The sequence below is a fragment of the Zonotrichia leucophrys genome, chromosome 10, assembly GCF_028769735.1.
Source record: "Zonotrichia leucophrys gambelii isolate GWCS_2022_RI chromosome 10, RI_Zleu_2.0, whole genome shotgun sequence".
Lineage (NCBI taxonomy): Eukaryota > Metazoa > Chordata > Aves > Passeriformes > Passerellidae > Zonotrichia > Zonotrichia leucophrys.
Window position 1 is genome coordinate 17,294,877 of NC_088180.1, and position 20,171 is coordinate 17,315,047.

Consider the following 20,171-nt stretch of genomic DNA (forward strand, 5'->3'; position numbering starts at 1 on the left):
CCTCCTAGTATGACCTGATTCATCATCCAGATCCTTACAGGGAAAGGTTCACTAAGGAGAGGCTCGTTAGTAATTAATTAGTAATGCCATCTGTCATAAATAAAGACTAGATACCTGATCTTGAATGCAACCATTAAAGCAATAGATATTTATCATCCACAAATGCCATTGCAGGTACAAATGAGGAAAATTTGAACACACAGGCTGAAATCTTCACATCAATTAAATATTCTGAAATTATTGTTTCAGAACTTGATGAATTTTAGCCAGAAAGAAAACGCATTACTTGGAGAATCTGGGCTTTAGCAATAAGGAGGAAGATGACTTGGATGAAGAGGGTGAAGGGAGGATGTCAGGAGCAATAATGGAAGGATAAAGTCAGTGCAGGGAAGGAACTCCCTCTGCTGCTGATCCACCCTGCCATAGGCTTTGGATGCCTTAGGAAAAAGGGCTCCAGGAAAAGACCTTACCTGGGGGGGCACTGCCTTCCAACCAACTTCTCTCACACACTCAACCACCAAGGGCAGGAACACCACAATTATGCTCCTACAACCCCTGGCTGTATCCATTTAAATACTGAACACACCCTGTATCAATAAGCCTCCTGGACAGGAATTAAGAATCCTCTCCTATGCAGGGGCACAGGGATGGGATTTGCTGGAGAGTTCATCTTCTCACAGTTTGGTTGTGACATTCTTTATGCAAAATCCTAATTGTTTGGTCTTTAAATTATTTTGGTGAGAGTGCTTTTTTTCCTTTCCCTTGATTTAGCATCAACTTGTCCAAGTCCCTTTTCTGTTAACCAGAAACACCAGAAAAGTCAAATATAACTACTTATCTATATAAGGAACTGCCAGCACGTTTGTTCCAGTACATTTGCAAAGGCAAAAGTCACGTTTTCCTCTCCACCTACAGCACTGCCAATTCACCCAACACTCCTGTGCTGCCACTATCTGAACATCTAGGAGAAGAATTCACTCAATCTTCTGGCTGCAGCAATAAGAGATTTAACAATTAATCCAATCAACTCAGAGATTTTTAATCCATCTCCAACAACATAGGAATATCATAGGATTCAAAAAAAAAATTAATCCTTGAAGCTGGAAGCACTGGTTTAACAACAGTGTGAAAATAAACCTCAACAATTTGTAACACTTGCACGTAAGACAATGCTGCAACATTGTTTGATTACGTTGCTGGGAGACTCCTGGAACATCAATCTTTATTCACCCACAGAAAACATAAAATGTGAGCATTTGCTTGGTGAAACAAAGACAATTCCTTTGATGCTGCACACTCAGCAATTCCCACTTATGCATCAGCTCTAAGTGACAATTACAGAAAATAATTGTACAGAAAATAGTGGCATGACACTGGTCAGTGATTTCAGCTGAGGTGAAGAAATCCTCCTTTAGAAGAACCAATGCTCTGTTGAAGGTGACCAAGTACTGGATTCTCCCTTGAAGAGAACTTTTTTAAAAATTTGGTTGAGTTTGGTATTTGCTGCTTAATGTGTCTTTGCCTAACTTTCACAGCAGCTGTAATGGTGTCAGCAGAAAGGCACAAATTCCTTGAAGAATTTAAATATTATCAAGGAAGCCAAGTACTAGAGGTAAATGCCCAGAAAGCATTAATTTCTGTTTCAGTTAAATCCCTGCATGAAGGAACCATGAAAGATCTGTAGTGACAAAGTTACTCCAAGATCTGACAAACCCTGGAAGGGGACACTTGAGAAAAAAGTTTTTTCCTTTCCAGCAAGGAAAGAAATATGGACATAGGATTTTGTCATTTGTCTTTTTTACTTAATCAATATACATTCCTTTGCAAAATAGACTTCAAATTACTATTCATGTATTAATATGTGGCTATTACTTCCTCAAATGCTAAGGGCATTTGGAACATTTTAGAAGTTGCACAGAAAATATTAATTTTTAACTCTCAAGAACTAGGATGAGATGGGGTAGATACTTGGACAACTCCAATTAGCAGCTACAATTCCTGACAATTTCAGAACATGGGCCTGCAAACCTTCCCTACAAACTTTAAGGAAGCCACCATTCAGCAGTGTGCACTGTTGAGGTTGTGTGTGCTATTTTTTCCAACAATTCACATTTTTTCCAAATCTCCCCCCTAAAAGGACACTGCTGACTGGCAAAATTCATGTTTTGCAGTACAGGGATAGTAGGAATCAGAAATAACTAAGGATATTGTAATTCTCCATGAAAATTTTTACCATAAAATATATTTTGTTCCTTCCATTCATGATGTAAGCCAGCAGCAAGTCAGCTGGTGCATTCAAGGACATCTCTGTCAGTTATCAGCAATAAACTCATTTACACAACAGTTAAGAAGATAATTACTTAGAAAAGCTTAAATCCCTGAGATGTTTCTCAATGAACTCCAGGTCCATGCCTGCTGTGGGGGCAGAGACAGTAAAAAGCTGCTGCCATCCATTCTGACACACCACTGGCTTCCACCAGGGTTCAGAGTGAACCAGGCAGCCCACGAGGGTTGAACAAAACACAGCAAGAATTTACAAACTCATTAGGATAACTCTAAGGGAAAACAGGCTGAAGTAACATTGTTATGACCACAATATATTCACTCCTACTGACACTGTGATAAATCTCTGATACTGACTTCAGAAACCATCCCAGACTGACTCTGGAAGAAGTACAAACAAACTTATCCTACAGTGATAAACCAGGGAACAACCAAGGCTCCCTATTCCCAGCTTCACAAGGGTACTGCAGGTATAGAGGTTCCCAAGGTTGGTTTTTATTCTTGTACTACAGGATTAAAACCTGCACAACGAGTCTTAAAAGCAGAATGAAAAGCAGCCATAAAAATATTGGAGAAAATCCAGTTTGAAGAGCCACAATTGTGGAACCACCTGGATTCAGTTATAGCTTCAATCAAGCTCTACCAACATTAAATTAAAAAATACTCTTTTTAAAAAGCACATCCTGTAAGCAACTTCTAGTGCTAACTGCTTACCTCATTAAAGCTTAACTGATTCTATTGATGTTGAAGGTAAACTCCACCAAACTGCATTAATGGCAAACTGTGAACATTTCAGGAGTCCTGAGAGAGAAAACTGTGTCCACACAGGTCATCTGATTGCTCTGTCTGGCTTTGAAATGATACAAGAAAAGTTGACAGCTATCAATACCCAAAGGTAAGGCACACTGACCCAATTCCCAAGCTCTAACTTAACACTGGTAACAGGTTCTGCAGCTGAATTAATTTGTTCTAGGACATGAAATAACAGCTGTGCCTAAAAATTTATATCATTGAAAAAACCCAACCAAAACCTAACCAAACCACTTTCTACACCCACCAATTGATTAAAACACAAATTCTTTAGCAAGGTACTTTTTTTGTGGTTGGTTTTCTCAGTACAGCCAAAGAAGTCCAATCCGCCTTCATGGTTCACCCTCAGTTTGTGTGCAATAAAAAACCCCCAACTCCTCAATTTAACTCCATCCCAGCTCATAAATGGTAAAATATCAACACATTAAGGTATCTAGTTGTCAGATACAAACTATGTTCACCCACTTTTACAACTAAAACATTCTAAAAATTAAAACAGTGGCTTTCTGAGAAGGGAAACATAACTTCTAATACTTCTAATAATCAGGTGGGCACACAATCAGCCTCAAGCCTGTAAGAATTAAATACAATTGGACTGCAACTGGATTTGCTGTATTTAAAAAAATCAGGTTATGGACACCTGCATTTCTTGCTACATTCTACACACTGTCCTGACATGTCTAAACTCTTTATAAAAGCCTATACAGTTGTAGTAATCACTGACAAATAAGCCTAGGATTTATCCAAAATTATCATACACCACTCTACCTTTCCCACTCAGCTTATCATATCAGTGTCAGAGATATTGCTGCAATTTAGATACTTCCAGCTGGCAAAGTGTAGATCAAGAAATGCTGAACAATCTTTTACACTGAATCTTATGTTCAGTGTAAACAACAGAATTACCCAATTAAAATAAACTAGTCAGCAAAGTCTAGATTAGAAAAGGAGTGAGGATAGTGGAAAGGATTTCACTGAAATATATGCACCTACCTACTTTGAAAATTGTGAACTTGAGAAACTCTTGCTCAACCACCTTGCCCATGGCACTTCCTGTGTTTGAACTGAAAAAGTTCCCAAGTTGTCTGGAGCTGCAGCTCTGAACACGCCCAGAGGGATTTTAGTCCTGACAGAAATGAGCAACTCAGCAGCTACAGCACAACTGGGCTCAAACAAAGAGAGGCCAGGCACGCTGCTGCCCTGGACAACTCCGGGTTAGCTCTCAGCTACAGCAACTGCAGGCTTGAATGGAAAGGTTTCCATTCCTTGACATTCCCACCCACCCCTCTGCACAACAGCTGTCTTGATCTCAGGAAGAAACCACGGTACAGCAAACACCCAGAATGTTCAGATCTCCTTCATGCCAGTGAAGAGGATCACTCCTTCCTACCTGAAATACTGCTGTCACCCTGGAGGGTAAGACAGGTCCAAACCTCCCAGTCTGTGCACTCATACCATTCCAGGGGCACTGGAACTGCCAGCTCAAGGATCCCATGAAATACATCCAGTTTTCTTCCCCTCCCAGTTGCATTGATGGTCAGGGCTAAAGACTAATCTAGAAGATGGCCACAGAGATTTGAAGGTCAGCAACCTTCTCCAGAGACTGCTCATCTCAGCATCTGTTTTAATTTAACACTAAATTTGTATTCAAAGGGAAAAGAGCACTTGTTCTCAGTCAGAACAGAGCACTTACCTTCAAGAGCAGATCCTAAGAGGAAAGCTGCTTCCCACAGCTCTGAAGAGGTCTGAGGTTTCCCCAGTGCTCCTGCTGTCAGTACTTTCCCAGTGCCTAACCCCTGGCAGATCATTACAAGCTGCAGGGTAAATGAAGCAGCATCAGGTGCTTTCCTGCTAAGTGCAACTGCCTTGGATCCTGCTCTGAACTCGCTCCCCCAGGCAAACTCTCAGACACTCACTCTTCTGGTTATTCAAATTACATCTAATAAAAGATATAAGTATAACAATTTAACATCTTCAATATCCTTCTCACTGCACTAGAGTCACTTATTTTCTAATTCTCTGATTTATTAAATATACATCCTATATTTATAGGAAATGCATGATGGATGCAAAAAATTCTGTTGGAATGTCACTTCTGCATCACCTAAGCTTAGTTAAAGTTATAATGCTCAACTAAAATTTTCCATAGACAATATATGCTTTACTTTCACATCTCCTTTTTCTTTTAATTAAAGGAATATAGACATCTGAAGGTCCACTTTGAGCAATGCACCAATGCAGAACACACAGGATGAACAGTAAACTGTCCCCAGCCATATTATTTTATTTAGCCCAACTTCTAAGCAGTCAAGTGTTGCATTAACTTTGCCCTGAGTCCATGAACCACTACTAATCTGGCAATGAACTAAAAATAGAATGGCATTGAGTATAATTGACAATACTTTAGCATATATTTTTGAAATGCTTTCACATGAGTTATTTATTACAAAAAGTTGAATATCCAACAACTAATCCTTATTTACTGTACATTGACATACACACCATGAATGAGCTTAGGCCCCTCAGGTCATGGATCATATCACTGGATGCAATCCCAGATTTTAGGGTTCCAACCAAATCCATGTTCACCCTGCCTGAGGTTAAATGCACTGACTGGTGCAAGAGGCATGAGGCAACAAGTCATTAATCTCATGGAAATATTCCCTGGTGAACTTGTTTAAAAAAACCCACAAGAACACTTTGGATTATTGTGGATTCATGGATTTATTCATCTTCTCAACCTGGCTCAGCAGTTTCAACAATGCAGATGGATTATATGGGAAAAGATTTCTTCTCTGCAACCTAGAAATAGCCTCCTGCAGCTCTTCCAGACACTTTGTTGATTTGTAAAGCATTACTCTGAGGGGAGCAATGTTATCTGGAGATGCCATACGAGTCCAACAGGATGAGGCAGGAGATCCCTTCAGTTTCGGAGGCGACACTTCAGAGGTGCGTGAATTCCGGTCATCATCTCTGCAGCTGCAACCTGCTTGCCTCCTCCTCACCTCACCCTCATTGTTTGAAGGCAATTGCTTCGTGTTTACCAAACACTCTTTTCCATCTGATTCCACCTCCGAGTCCTCTGAGCTGTCATAATTAACCAGGCTTTGAAGAGGAGCGAGCAGGGACGCGCTATCAGTGCCGGTCAGTGAGTCAGACCGGCTCCACTCTGCAGCCCCATTATCACCCTGCCGTGCTGTAAACACCGGGCAATCGTGAGGAGCCCAAGCCATGGCACTCCGTGGCTCTGCTGCACAAACAGCACTCTGCAAACTCGGCCCAGCCACGCAGCTCTGCCTGACAGAACAAACTGCGTGCAAAGCGCTGTGCCTGGCATCGAAATGGTTACAGACCTCCACAAAGCGAGGCCACTCCTTCCCAAGGAGCTTCAAGTACCTGACCAAGTACTCCAGAAAGCAAGTTTCTGATGAAATCAGAAAATCTAGAAGTACTGTGGAATCAAATGCAATCTTTTCCAGAAAAAATAAAAAGATACAGTGTGGGTTATATCCACCTGCATGCACAAGGAACTGCCAGGATTCCTCCTCTTTGGGGCTTAGGTTATCAGCAACACCACGCCGGAACCTGAAAAGTAAGCCAGGAAATAATTTAGTGGAAGTTTACAATTTTTTTTTTTAAAGCAGCAATATCCAGATGAATTCTTGCTATTTTCTTTAATTTTGTGAAAATTAAGAACAAATAGAGAAGTTTTTTGTATCAGAGTGAGAAAGAATGAAGGCAGCTGGGACCAGGAGATGGGACAGCTCAGGAAGCCAAAGCATTTAAAGCAGGAAGAGCACTCCTTAGGAAACCTTCTGCAGTAAACAAAGGTACTTACAACACATCAACTGTACTTTAATATAAATATGAAAATCTTATTTGAATATTTTTGTTAATCTGAATTCAGGCTAACTTTCAGAATGTTACACACACTGGAAGAGGAGCCTACTTGTAGTTAAGTGTCTAAGAATTGTGTGTGTCTAAGGTATTACTTGCATTATCTTCCCACCTGAAGCTTGGGAGCCTTGTATAAATCAGCATAATATCTTGTATGGTAATTTACACAACAATGAAGCATTGTACATCCAGGACAAATCATGAAGAACAGTTCTCAGTTGTTAGCAAGAACCACTTTTATCAAGTAGCTGGAATTCCCATAGGGCCAATCCTTATAAACTCAGCCAGAAGTACCTGAATTATTGAAGTTTAATTCTAATATCCCATTCTTGTCAAACCTTCAGTGTTGTAAGGAAGCAATCTTGCTTTTTATCTGTAACCACTATTTTAGACATGAAGTCAATTATCCTGAATTACAGGATATGATAAATTATTTAGTAGGAAACTTGCACAACTCCTATCTCCATCCAAAAAATACTGAAATTATCAGCTCTTACACCACACATTATTACATCATCCTGAGGTTTGGGGGGTGGGGGGGTTAAATTATTAAAAAATAATTTTCCTTCCAACAAAAGCAACCAATGGGAATGTCCCAGTAACCTCACTGAAGTACAATTCTTCACAGTTCTGTCAGAAATAAAAAGATACACTGACCTATCAAGTTTTAAATAGATGAGCAATAAAGCTTTAGCAGCTTCCCACATGTCATCATCCTGCTCCATGAAAACCAAGGAGAGCCATTCACAGTGATGCCCAGCTGGGGAAGGCTTCCCATGACTCCTCCAGAACATCAGCACCTGGCACATGGAGCTCTCAAAGTCTCCTGGAAAACAAAATTAATCATCAACTTTGCTATACATTTTTATTGCCAAACAACACACACTCTATTTTTTAAATTAACAGTGCATAACAGTTCATGAATGCAGTTCTGTCCTTAGCTCAACTGATTTATCACAGCATCAAATTTTATAGATTAGTTCTTGGTGTTTTAGCACAGTAGCTTACTCATAAAAATCACTTTGTATTCATTAGACAGAGACTCTTTCCCTTAAGTCAAAAAACTTACACTTTCAATACTAATGAGATACTACAGAGCAGTTTTTGATGTTACATAGCACACACTCAATGTTTAGAAAACAGAAAATTTTCCTGCAACATTGAAATCAATTTTAGTTACTGCATCACTACGTGATTTTTCTTAATATTTGACTTTAGGATTTGTTTTTCCTCCCAGCATATAATAGGAACATCAAATTATCTTTGTTATTAATAGATACTCTTCAGACTGAAACTCTTCCCTATAAACCTGGAAATGATTCTCAAAATTGAAATTAATTAAAGTTAAGCCACTTTAATCCATGTTAATGAGAAGATCAAGCAGCTTCCCGGAAGGGAAATTAGCATATTAAAGCATTTAGGTGCTTGTTTTAAACACTTCCTGTAATTTCACTAAAATAAGGAAGTACCATTCTTTTCAGATTGAAATTCCTCTTGACAGTTGGGGTGTTTGAATCTAATTAAAAAACTCATTTTTATGTCATGAATCTGGAAAAGAAAGGAGAATGAGAAAGAATTTTCACAGAGATATCTAAAATGGATATAGCCTACATTTTTTCTTTTCACTTGCTGTTACACAGTCTCAGTCTCCATACATTTTTTCAGAAGGTGGATCACAAGTAAAATATTCTTTACAAATACCTAAAAATCTTTAAGAATGCAACTGACATCACAAATATAACATCTTCCAAAAATCTGGAAAAAGTTTCACAAGCTGTCTTATGGAAGCTGTAACTCTTTCACATGGATGAATTAAAATTGATTTTAGGCTTGCTACCTAGTATAGAAATATAAAAAGTAAAATATTTATGTCTAGACCTTCTACTAAAATGCCTCAATGTATTTAAAGTGCTGTAAAATTTCACCCTTGTTTAAAAAGAAGCAGAAATTACTTTTGGCCACATCATCAGTAAATAGATGATTGTGCCAGCCCAGCCCTGGCACTGGAGCAGCTCTGCCCTTCTCCTGCCCAGCCCAGCCCCTCACTCAGCCAGCAGGGCAGGAATGCTCACACCTGCTAACTGGAAGGGCCAGATGGGTCAGCCAGGGTGAAAAACAACACAACCATTTACATGGGGAGGATGTGGAGCTGCTGGAGCCAGTCCAGAGGAGGCCACAGAGATGCTCTGGGCCAGGCTGGGAGAGATGGGGGTGCTCACCTGGAGAATAGAAGGCTCCAGGGAGACCTCAGAGTCCCTTCCAGGGCCTAAAGGTGCTCCAAAAGAGCTGGAGAGGGACTTGGGACAAGGGCCTGGAAGGAGAGGACAAGGGGGAATGGCTTCCCACTGCCAGAGGGCAGGGTTAGATTGGATATGAGGAAGAAATTCTTCTGAGAGGCTGGTGAGGCCCTGGCACAGAGCCCAGAGAAGCTGTGGCTGCCCCATTCCTGAAGTGTCCAGGCCAGGTTGGACAGGGCCTGGAGCAAGCTGCTCCAATGGAAAGTGTCCCTGCCCATGCAGGGCTTGGAACTGGATGATCTTTAAAGCCCCTTCTAACCCAAGCCATTCTGTGATTCTGTGTCCCACAATTTCCCTGTGCCTTACTTTGGAGCTTCATTGTTTTTATTTACCTGTCTATACCCCAGCTGGCTTTACCTCATGGCATTACTTGGCTGACAGTAATGCCTTGTACCTTCAGTAAAATAAATACATAATAGTGCTTAAAGCTCTACCTCCACCTTAGAAAAGAGAAGAGTGTTACCTGCAGCTCCTTTCAGTTCCCCACCCTGAACTGAGCAGATGCTTGTGCTAGGGACTCTTCTTGTCCAGCTGAAGAAGAGCCTGGTGTTCTCAAGCTGGCTTAATGGTTTTAACAGGTAAAAATTTCAATCCCAAATGCAGCTGTTTCAAGCCCAACATATTGCAGGGCCAAGGATTTGATAAAATGCAAGGAGACAACTAATTAGGCAGGACACAGCAACAGCAGTTTCTTGGGTGGGTCTTCTCCTTCCTCCCTCCCACCACCACTAATTCAGCTGAAATCTATTTACAGTCTTAATGAGCTGTGACTACAAAATCTGAAAGCTCAAACTCTTGCTGCTTAATGAACAGAATTTAAATGGACTGTTACCTTTGATTTCTGCTTCTGTTGCAGAGTTGTGAATCTTGAATTCCAGTGCTTTAAGCACAACCAGACTTAAGGCTCTGAGAGCAGTTTGGTCAGAAGCACCTTGAGAATCATGGCCAGGAACAGTTTCACTGCTTCCAAAGTAGCTGGACTTCCCACTGAGTGGGATCTGATTAAGCCAAGTCAAATTCACAACCTGCAGAACAACATTACTCAGTGCAAGCATATCCTCACACCAAGATGGGCTTTGTAAGAACAGGGATCCACCTTTAGCATCTTCTCTAGACTTGCAAAGGACACATTTTTTAAGGAGCAAAATGAATTTCTTCTTGATTACATAAGGAATCGATGAGCTAATAACATTGAGGACATAAGAAACTTTCAAAAATAAAATTCTCTGGCACCTGAATGGTATTTCCAGTTCAACTCTGGAAACCAAAAGTGCTTCAAGCAGATCTATAAAACTGATCAGATTGTTTGTAGCTTCAGAATAAGGTGAAGTGTAGTGGTGACTGTCAAAATGATGGAGCAGGATGGCATTATAAAATCCTTCAAGCACTGCATCAAGAGGAGCCAACAGCTTCTTCAAAGCACCTACGGCAACAAGAGGCACGTGATTGACCTGAGGTGTAACACATAAGTCAGTAAATAAGAAATTAATCTGTGGTAGTGTGCTGTTAAGTTTCTTGTGTTATTCCCCCAATTTATGTATTGTTCTCCCCTATTATGTGTAAAATGGTTTCGTTCCCCCTTCTTTCCCGCCACTGCTAGCCTGTCAGCTAAGTTGCTATAGCAACCGCTATTCATAGTTGCCGATATGTGATTGCTCCTCCCCTGGTTTCCCTTATAAGTGAAAGTTGTTTCCTCCCTGTCCAGTCAATCACTCCCTTCCCTTCTCCTTCACACAAGAAACTTAACAGCACACTACCACATTAATCGGTGTTGTGACTACTTTCAGAATATAAATATGTTCAAAGCACTACATTGGAACAGCACTTTGTCACCCCCCGTATAAGAGAGGGCAGGGGTGTCCCAAAGCCGAACCATTCCCGAGGAACGCCGGGTGAGCGGCTCCTCCTGGCGGCACCGCCGGTACCTGCTCGGGCTGCGGGCGCGTCCTTCCGCGTCTCCTTGAGAATCGCCGCCAGGGCCCACAGGCAGCCGGGCACCCCCGCGCCCCCCGGGAACCCCGGCAGCGCCGCCAGGCTGAAGCTCAGCCACGGCACGTTCACAGCGCCCTACGGAAAACAATGCCAAACCCAGTCACGGATGCTGTCAGCTGTTATGCAAATGACATGAAATCATAGTACAATGATTTCAAATTCTATGTTAAAAAGGTTGAAATGTAGGCACAGACAAAACACAGGTAGAAACAACGTCTGTCCTGGGCCATTAATTAGGTCTTTAATTACAAACATGAAGCAATATATGCATGCAATAGAAATTATCTGTATGTTCCAAAAAGGGAAAACCAAACCTCCTAATGTCATGTGACCTACCCAAAATCAGATAATTCTGTAGACAGACCAGATCTGAACTCATAATTCCCAGACAACTTGGCGAGAAATATTACAAACATAATTATGAAATAAATCTGTGCTCAGGATGCTACTATGGAGACTGCAATACATATTCACTAAATATACAGCAAATTTAAAAAAAACCTCAAGTAATTGGGTTATTCAAGCAAGAGCATACACCAAGGCATTTTATTAACTTCCAAGAGGCTGTTATTTAGTTTTATCTACTGCATCACCCAACAGATACCAAGGAACTGTAAAAATACTGATAGCCTAGATCATGGCTTTTTTAATAACTGTATTGCAACCTTAAAGAGATTCTTGTCATCTACACCCATTTTACCTTAAATGAGTTCCATAAAATTCCAGATTTTTATAGATTTTTTATATATAAAAGACACTGTCTCTGTTACACACCAGATCTCCTGGCCTTCTATACTCCAGGCTTCTTCCAACACTGTTGACAAAGTTTCCCAGAAAATACAAACACTAGAAAAACTTGGCTGTAGAGTGAAATGGAACAATGTGCAGGCACAGGTTCACCAAGCCATTTTTTGAGCTGTGAAGTGATGCCACACTCACCTCTTCCTTCAGCTGGAAATACACAAGAGATGCCAAACTTTGTGAGGCCATGTGAGATAACAGCCGATCATCAGAACCCAGCAGGTGAATCTGGAGACAGGTAAAAAAGGTAAAAATATCTAAGGCATACCCCTATTTATTTTCCTCCTTTCCGAAAGAAATCTTTCAGAATTTACCAATTTTGAGTCAATTTTTGCCTCCTTCAGAAGAAGAACAAAGATTTCACAGTACTTCTGTCTCGTGTGGAGCTCAATCTCCTGGGACTCTGCTTTGGCCACCATCATTTTGATCAGGGTGAGCTGGAGCAGCGTCACCTCCCGGGGGCAGAACGAGGAGCTCATGTTTGCAAAGCTCCTGGATAAATCATCTGTTGCAGGGACAACATCTGACATATCAGAGTCCTGATGGCTCCCAGTGCCACCAGCAGTCGGTGGCAGATGCTGCTGGTGACAGGATCCATCTCCTCCTGGTGGCTGCTCAACACACAGATTCATTAAAGAGGAATAATGACGGCTTTCCCTTGCTAGGGGGATGCCTGCCAGGACATCCTTATACATCTGCTGCAGGAGAGAGATCTTCATGATGAGATCATGCAATATTCCACAAAATCCTGTGTGGCTTCACTGATTGCTCACAGCAAATCAGCTTCCAGGTCACTTTAATCCAGTCACAGAAACAGGAGCACCACTGGGCATTTCTCTTCTAAGTCACCTATAAATAAAACATTCTGCTGTTACTTTGCAAGCAACTGCAAAATATAAAGGAACAACAAATTTGCAGAGTTAATGCTACCATTATTAAACTTGTTTTGAAAATGCAAATTCAGCTGCACAAAACTGTCTCAGTGAGACATTAAAATGAAGAATTCCCATGCTGGGAAGAAGTTCACAGCTCCAGTATTATATGACCAAAGTTCATTTGCTGGAATTAACAAACCCAAAGATGATTTTTATTAGGGGCTACTTCAAAGATATGAGAACTTGGACTACATTGCTAAAACTACTAGAACCTAAACTCTTTTGTGACAGATGCCTTCAAAAACAGGCATCAAATTTCAGCTGCAAATTTTCCTCTGAGCTGGCAATGTTCATTGCTCCACTGAGGCTGGAACTGAAAACAGCTCTCAAAAAAATGGAAGCCAAAGGGAGGACAAGTCTTGACTTCTGCTGCACACAGGCTCAAGGTGGGCTGACCTCCAGGGCACACCCACAAAGAAGCTGAAAATTAAAGAATAATTTAAAAACAGAGCGCAAAATTTATTAAGAGCCAATAAAAACACTTAAACATATTCAGGAAAGGTAAAAAAAAGCCAGTCTTTATCCCCCTGTCAATGGAAGACATCCTTCAATTACAGCACTGGAAGATTTGCTACAGCTTAAAATGAAGAGTTACTAAGAATTCAAATCTCTGCATCAAGTGTGAGCACCTGAGCCCTCACAATTTTCTGGGTAGTATGTAAATGGCCAAACAGATACCCCATCTTCTCAGGAAAAAAAAAAATCAACAACAAACCCTTAAAAATATCAGGGTTTCTTTTTCACCTACATTCAGAGTGATGCTCATCTGTAATATTTACCTTCTTAGAGCAGTTTTAACATGCTCTTTTAATTAAAATCAACAAACTCATTACCTTTATCTATGGTGAAGTTAGGAGTGGAACTAAAGTTGATTATAGGAATTTTCATACTTTTTTCATACTTTGCATACTTTTTTGATCCCCATCTCTAAGTCTGGCATAATCAACCAGGTAGAATTGCAGGCAGAATTCCTGCAGCCATCCACCTGTAGTTGGCTTTTACTTAAGTACTGCAATTCCTCTTTCTTACCAAAAGAAGAAAACAGTTCAGTCTTCCAACCAGCAAGAAATTCTAAGTTTTACCTGCATTTGTCATCAGATCAAATATTTTAAATTACTAGTTCTTTTTAGCAGGATATTAAAAAAGAATGAAATTGTAAAAGTCAGTATATGAGGCATTTCTGTTCTAGCTTATAATCTTGACAAGTTTTAAAAGCAACATCAAACATTGGAAATTACACCTTCATTTTTACAAACCTGATTTTTTCCTTGCAACTGAAGCCTGGATTGACAAAATGGCTTCCCAAAGGCACAAAGGATCAGAGGTAGCCCAAGATGTGCCATCCTGACTCATCACTTCTCCCACCATCAGGAAGCATTTCCTTCAGAAAAGAAACTAAAATGTGAGAGCATGAAGATGCCTGCAGGAGTAATCTACAATTCCCTCTGGTGTGATATTTTTAAAGACACATTCAGCAAGGGCTGACCTGGAAACTCCAAAATGTTACAGCATGTTCCTCACCTGATAAAAGCAAGAACCCTTCCCCCATCCTTTCCCATACTCCACATTTTGCTGGATGTTAAGAATAAATCTGGTATTTCAGGCAATAAATTCCCTCTTCATTTGCAGAATCTTTTCAGAATTCTACTTGAGGTGGAAATTTATGACCTGAAACCTCATAAAATTCCTTCAGAAATCACTCTGAATATTTTATGTAGCTATTGTTCCCATCCTTGAGCTTGATTTCTTCCTAAATGAATACCTAATAAAGTCAAATCATCTCAGCACATTTACTCCTGTTTTGGAGATCAGCTGGAATTATCACCTCACGCGGTGGATGAAGAGATCTCATGCACAAATTCACACAATTCAGCAGGGTGGTTAAGGCAGAAGGGAGTCAGAACTTTTCTAGGACACTCCACTGTGGGATTCCACCTCCACCACAGGACGCAGGCTGTGCCTCCCTGCATCCTCCCAGAACACATTTGTGTCCCACCATTAATCTGCAAACTTTACAAAGGCATCTCTAAGATATGCCTCACTCACACATGACAACAGCGCACAAACGTGAGCCATTGAAGGAAATGAAAAGTGAGGGGGCTTATTTTGAAGGCATTTACTTCAAAGAGGGAGAAAATATCAGACAAGGACTAAATTTGTTTCAGACACAGCATGAGAGTGAAAAGCTCAAAGCTGAAGAGCAAAGAAAAGCAGTGACAAACTCCAACCCTTATTTGTATTATTTATCTGAGTTACTCACGACAGCATCTAAAAACCAATTAAGGCAACACCTCACAGAGCCAGACTCCTGCATAAAGAGGAACAGTTCTAAAAACCTGATATAGAGACTGATCACATAAAAGACAGAAAGGAAAACTACCCAGAACATAAGAAACAAACAAAAAAAGGGGGTTTGTATGTTACTTTCATCATTAATAATGCTTTAAAATCAAAACCAAAGTCAAGTGGAGCTGCAAACAGAATGAGGGAAGAAAGTTATGCCTCTTCACTTATATCTCTGAGTTATTGTGTGTCAATATAAACCATTTGTGTTAGTAAAAGAAAAAAAAAAAGGAAAATGTGCTATCGACAATGTTAGTTCAGTCAAATTAGTCAGGAATTGTTCCCTGTGAGGGTGGGCAGGCCCTGGCACAGGTGTCCAGAGCCGCTGTGGCTGCCCCTGGATCCTGGCAGTGCCCAAGGCCAGGCTGGACAGGGCTGGGAGTAACCTGGGACAGTGCAAGGTGTCCCTGCCATGGCAGGGGATGGAACGAGATGACCTTAAAGGCCCTTTATTCTAGAAAAAACTACCCAAAACCCCATCCTAGTGTCATTATAAAATTGTATCTGATAAAGCTAAATGAAACCTGAGCCCATGACTTTTGGGTATGAATCTGAAGCCTCTGGATCTGTTTATAATCATAGCATTTAAGGAATAAAATACACTTTGGACTCCTTGTACCCGCAATGATTTCGTAGGCTCATCTCGCAATAAATAAGCTTCTGCTCAGTGCTGAAATACTGTAAACGCCTCTAAATTCGTGTCATTTCCTTCCAGACTTTGCAAACAAGCTGAGCAGCGCAATCCCTGTTCACTGTGTCACCTCAGCACGCCGGGCGCTTTGGCTGCAGCTCTGCCGGGCGCCCTCAGTCCCCGCCGGCAGGACCCGGACCCCCCTCACCGGCCCTGGCAGCGCTGGGAGTTCATCAGAACCGCGACACTCGGGGTGACAGAGCGAGCACGGAGCCACCGCTCCTCCAGAGCCCCGGCCTGCCGGGCTGAGGGCGGCCGAGGCCTCCCGCCCAGCCACCAGCTCGGCATCCGCACAGCGCAGAGCCCCCCGGCCCCCGCAACCACGCGGCGACCCTTCCTTCACCCGCCCGCTTCCCCCTCAGCCCCTCCCGGGCTCCCCCTCAGCGCCTGAGCCCGTTTCGTCCCTCAGCCCCTCCCGCCACCGCATCGCTCCCCAAGGCCCCGCCCCCGTACAATCAAACCACGCCCATAAAGCATCAGCCCCGCCCCTCCCCATGCGGACCCGCCTCTTTCGCTCCAGGCCGCGCCTCTCGCCCCTCCGGTCCGCACACCCGCGGCCCCGCTTAGTCACCCCGAGCCGCGGAGCGCCCGGGCCCGTCCCCGCCCCGCTGCCCGGCGGCCGCTGCCAGGCAACTCGCGCCACTCACCCGCCCCCGGCGGACCGCGAGGCCCAAACTCCGCTCCGTCACAGCGCCGGAACCGCCGCCGCCGGCCCTTGTCGCAAAGCCACCCCCCCACTCCTCCGCGGCTTTACGGCAGCGGGGCGGAGCCGCGGGGCGGGGCCGCGTCAGCCCGGCGGCCAATGGGACGCGGCGGCGGCGCGCGGGCGGGGGCGGGCCCGCCGTCAGCCCGGCGGCCAATGGCGGCGCGGCGGCGGCGCGCGGGCGGGGGCGGGGCCGGCGCGACGGGCGCGGATTGGCCGCGGCGCGGGTCAGTCCCCGCCCGCCGACCCCGCCGCGAGCCGAGGGGGGCGGCCCGGAGCGAAGTGTCCCCGCTCGGCTCGGCCCCCCCGACCCCCCGCCCGCCGCCGCCACCAGCGCGGGGGGCGGCCGCGCCCGGGGCCCCCGGCCCGCCCCGCTCCGGCACGCGGGTCACGCAGGTAACCCCGGCTGCCCCGGGGTCCCTCGCGGCGCGGGGAGGGGGGGGGCGCGACCCCGTGGCCTCCCCTCGCCGACACCGGGCAGCCCCTCCGGCGGGTGCGGGGCCGTGAGGGGAGCCCCCGCCGCTCCCTCCGGGAAGGGCTGCGCAGCCCCCCGCCGCCCCTGCCCGCTCCCCCGGCCGGCTCCGGGCCGCCCCCGGGGCTGCCCAAGGAGGGGGGTCCCCGTCCCCAGCCCCCGGCGGCGCCCCCGGTGCCTCGGCGGCCGCCGGGCCTTGGGGCTGTGCGCCGGGGCTTGGCCGGCTTTTTGTGTGTGTGTGTGTGTGTGTGTGTGTGTGCGCCGCTGACGGCTCCTGGAGCGTGAACTCCTGCGAGGGAGAGGTTTGGTTTCCCAGCAGCTCAGCTTTCTGGGTTACTTCCTGTCCCATTCTTTAGCACTTATCTTTACTTCCATTCCCTGGAGGAGCTGCCTTGACAGGGCAGCGGTCCTGCCGTTATTATCCCTTCAACTCCTCAGTATCCTGGGAGAGTGTCCTCCTTTTCCAGGAGAGATCCCGATTTTGATGAATAACCCCTTTCCTTCCAAATTTGTGAAGGCTCTTCCTATTTTGCTCAGCTATTGCTTTTGTATTAACCAATTCTCTTCTTCATTGGTCTCTTTTATGTCATTGTGTGGCTCAGTTCTACTTTTATTTTATTTTTTTTTTAGGTTTAAGCTGCCTTAAAGGAGAATTAAAAATAGTGACTCCAAAGAACAAAATAACACAGAAGAGAGAAAACAGCACTCAAAAAGCCCCCAGAAAGGTGATGATTCATTTAGACTCTCAGAGTCATCCTCGACACATGGTTTGGCTGGGATTGGGGCCTCTTGTGTTTTTATGGATTTGAATGGGTAGCATTAGATTTCTTTGTTCTTTTAAAACCTACTTTCTGTTGACCTTTTTTTAAAGTTTGAAAGCTCTGAATCCCATTTGAAGTACAGTTCCTCTCGTAACGCTTTATAATTTTCCAAAATTATTCTGTAAATGTTGTTTTGATTATGAATTGCTACTTAATGGGGGTTTTGTGTCTTCATCTCAGGGGTGTCACTTAAAAATACTTTGCTCTAAGTTGTTAAAAGGATCTTTTCTTTAAGTCTTTCCATAAATTTATAGGTTCAGCACTGCTTCTGTTTCTGTTTCAATTCTAAAATCTTTATTGGGCTAGGTCATGGTAACTGCAGTACATTGCTTTAGTCCTGCCTCACTCCTGTGTGGGTCACTTTATTGTGTGTGTGTTGTAACGGAGCTGCAAAAATTGAAATTAATTTAATTGGATGGTGTCTGCTTGCAAGTACTTACTTTTTGGGCTGAGATCATAGAAGAAGATGATGCTGTTGGGTGCTCAAGGGGAAAAAATGAAAGGAGTCCTGAAAACCAGTGCTGCTGGTAGGAGGGAGGTTCTGTTTCAGGGGGAGAGCTGTTCGTAGGGAGAATTGCGTGTTCTACGTGGTGAGATGAAGAAATGGATCCTAGGAGAGAGAGTGGGGGGTGAATGATGTCAGTCAGACTTTTTCTGCATCCTGCTGTCAGTGTGCTCCAAAGGATGGAGACTCTGCGCCTTCTCCTAACGCAGGGTCTGTCTTGAAGCCATTTTAATCTGTTTCAAATGTAGGTGAGCTTGGTTTTTTGGCTAGAATGCCCTCCCTGGAGGTCCCTGTGGTCTGTGTCGTGTTTTCAGAGATGTCACTGGCTGTACCAAAACGTTGTTCATTGTTGGCAATCAGTTGTTTTTGAGCATTAGCCTGCAGGACAAGCAGCAGTGTTTGTCGCCAACAGCCTTGGTCAAGGCTGGATCGTTTTTCCAATACAGATGTCTTTAGATTAAGACAAAAAGTGGTTGCTCTGTGTTGAAGATTAAATAGAAAATCCCTCTGTAACACAAGTGCAACAAATCCTGAGGCACGCTTTGGAAGTGCAGGGAAGAAATTTTCCATGTTATTTTGATAACTCAGGAGTAATGGCAGAACATGTGGACATGCCCAGTGTGATTCCAGGAGGGATTTTCCTGCTAATAGGTGAGGCAGATGTGCATCAGTACAAACTTACCAGTGCAGTTACTGCACAGCTGTTTCATCTGAATTTAGTTTATTTTAACTCCCTTTTCCCAACCCACCCAGTGCCTCTCACATCAGGGCTATAGCTGCTCTGACAGAACACCTCGTGGTGCCAACAATTCATGGGATCTTTGGGATTTATTCACAACAGGAGACCTAAGTTTTCATTTGATTTGTGAATTTCCTTCCTAGTGTGAAATGCCAGAGCAGCAAAGTTTGATTCAGATGCAGAGACTGGAACTGAGTTCACAGGAATCAGGGAATTAACTTCTGGCAGAAATTTGCACATGGCTGAAACAAGGCACAGAGATCACTGAATTGCTGAAGTCCTGCTCTTGATCCCTGGAAGAAATGCAGCATGTTGCAAGTATAGCAGCCCTTTAGAGAAAGCTTTAGTCTTCAGGCTGTATCCTCATTTTGGGTTTGTTTTTCCTCATTGGGAATTCTCAACCCTTAAAGGAAATGTGCTGTCTGAGGGATGGTTTTGTTTTGTTCCAGCAGTGCTTACAGAATGATATTATCACAGTGAAAATCTTGCTGTGTCCACTAAAGACATCCAAAAAATTTTGTCCACTTGGATTCTTTTAGGCTGTATTAAATAGTAATATATATCAAATGTATTTCTAGAGATTGTTGAATGACACAAACTCTGTAAGCAGCACTCAGTTGCTTTATCAGCTGTGCTGTGAGAATTAGGGCTGAAGTGACTCCTTTAATGTGGTTGGAACTCGCCATTGGTTCCTGCTTCTGTCATTCCTTGCAGTGTTGGTGTTTGGGTGCTCTAATGGTAGTAAATCACGTGAAAATACATAAATCTTAGCAATTAACACTTGCTACAAATTAATTACTCATAAGGCTAAGCTTCCATCTGACTTTTGCTGTTTAAAACTTAGTGGTATCACTGCAGGAAGTTGGAGGGGAATTGGTATTT

The 20,171-nt window shown here is 43.5% G+C and overlaps 3 protein-coding genes across 9 annotated transcripts in view; 1 reads left to right on the top strand and 2 right to left on the bottom strand.

The window, feature by feature from the left end:
* Positions 1 to 4,862, bottom strand: part of CERS3 (ceramide synthase 3) — a 42,403-nt gene extending 37,541 nt beyond the window's left edge. Inside the window, exon 1 of one of the 2 annotated variants that reach the window (XM_064722032.1) lies at positions 4,787 to 4,862. Coding sequence is in view for 1 of the 2 variants with exons in the window: in XM_064722031.1 (XP_064578101.1) it covers positions 2,998 to 3,002 (5 nt within the window). In the remaining variant the exon portion in view is untranslated. Of the gene's footprint in view, positions 1 to 2,997; positions 3,107 to 4,786 lie in introns of those variants that run through there. The other variant, XM_064722031.1, reaches the window with a different exon arrangement.
* A 936-nt stretch (positions 4,863 to 5,798) lies between these two features.
* On the bottom strand, positions 5,799 to 16,794 carry LINS1 (lines homolog 1). Of its 6 annotated transcripts, none has more exons than XM_064722025.1 (8): positions 16,697 to 16,794; positions 14,272 to 14,396; positions 12,395 to 12,929; positions 12,219 to 12,308; positions 11,213 to 11,354; positions 10,120 to 10,710; positions 7,648 to 7,816; positions 5,799 to 6,678 (listed from the first exon to the last, which is right to left on the bottom strand). In XM_064722025.1, exons 3-8 carry the CDS (start codon positions 12,797 to 12,799, stop codon positions 5,799 to 5,801), a joined length of 2,277 nt encoding a protein of 758 aa, XP_064578095.1. In that variant the 5' UTR covers positions 12,800 to 12,929; positions 14,272 to 14,396; positions 16,697 to 16,794. The 6 variants fall into 6 exon arrangements, 5 of the variants coding, with proteins under 5 accessions (XP_064578095.1, XP_064578096.1, XP_064578097.1 ...); XM_064722026.1 differs by lacking the exon at positions 16,697 to 16,794 and adding an exon at positions 15,978 to 16,310; XR_010441542.1 differs by lacking the exon at positions 5,799 to 6,678 and adding an exon at positions 8,460 to 8,538 and having other exon boundaries at positions 7,758 to 7,816.
* Positions 16,795 to 17,029: 235 nt separating this feature from the next.
* Positions 17,030 to 20,171, top strand: part of ASB7 (ankyrin repeat and SOCS box containing 7) — a 31,231-nt gene continuing 28,089 nt past the window's right edge. Inside the window, exons 1-2 of the mRNA XM_064722376.1 lie at positions 17,030 to 17,148; positions 17,855 to 17,949. The gene's annotated coding sequence lies outside the window, so the exon portion shown is untranslated. The remainder of the gene's footprint in view (positions 17,149 to 17,854; positions 17,950 to 20,171) is intronic.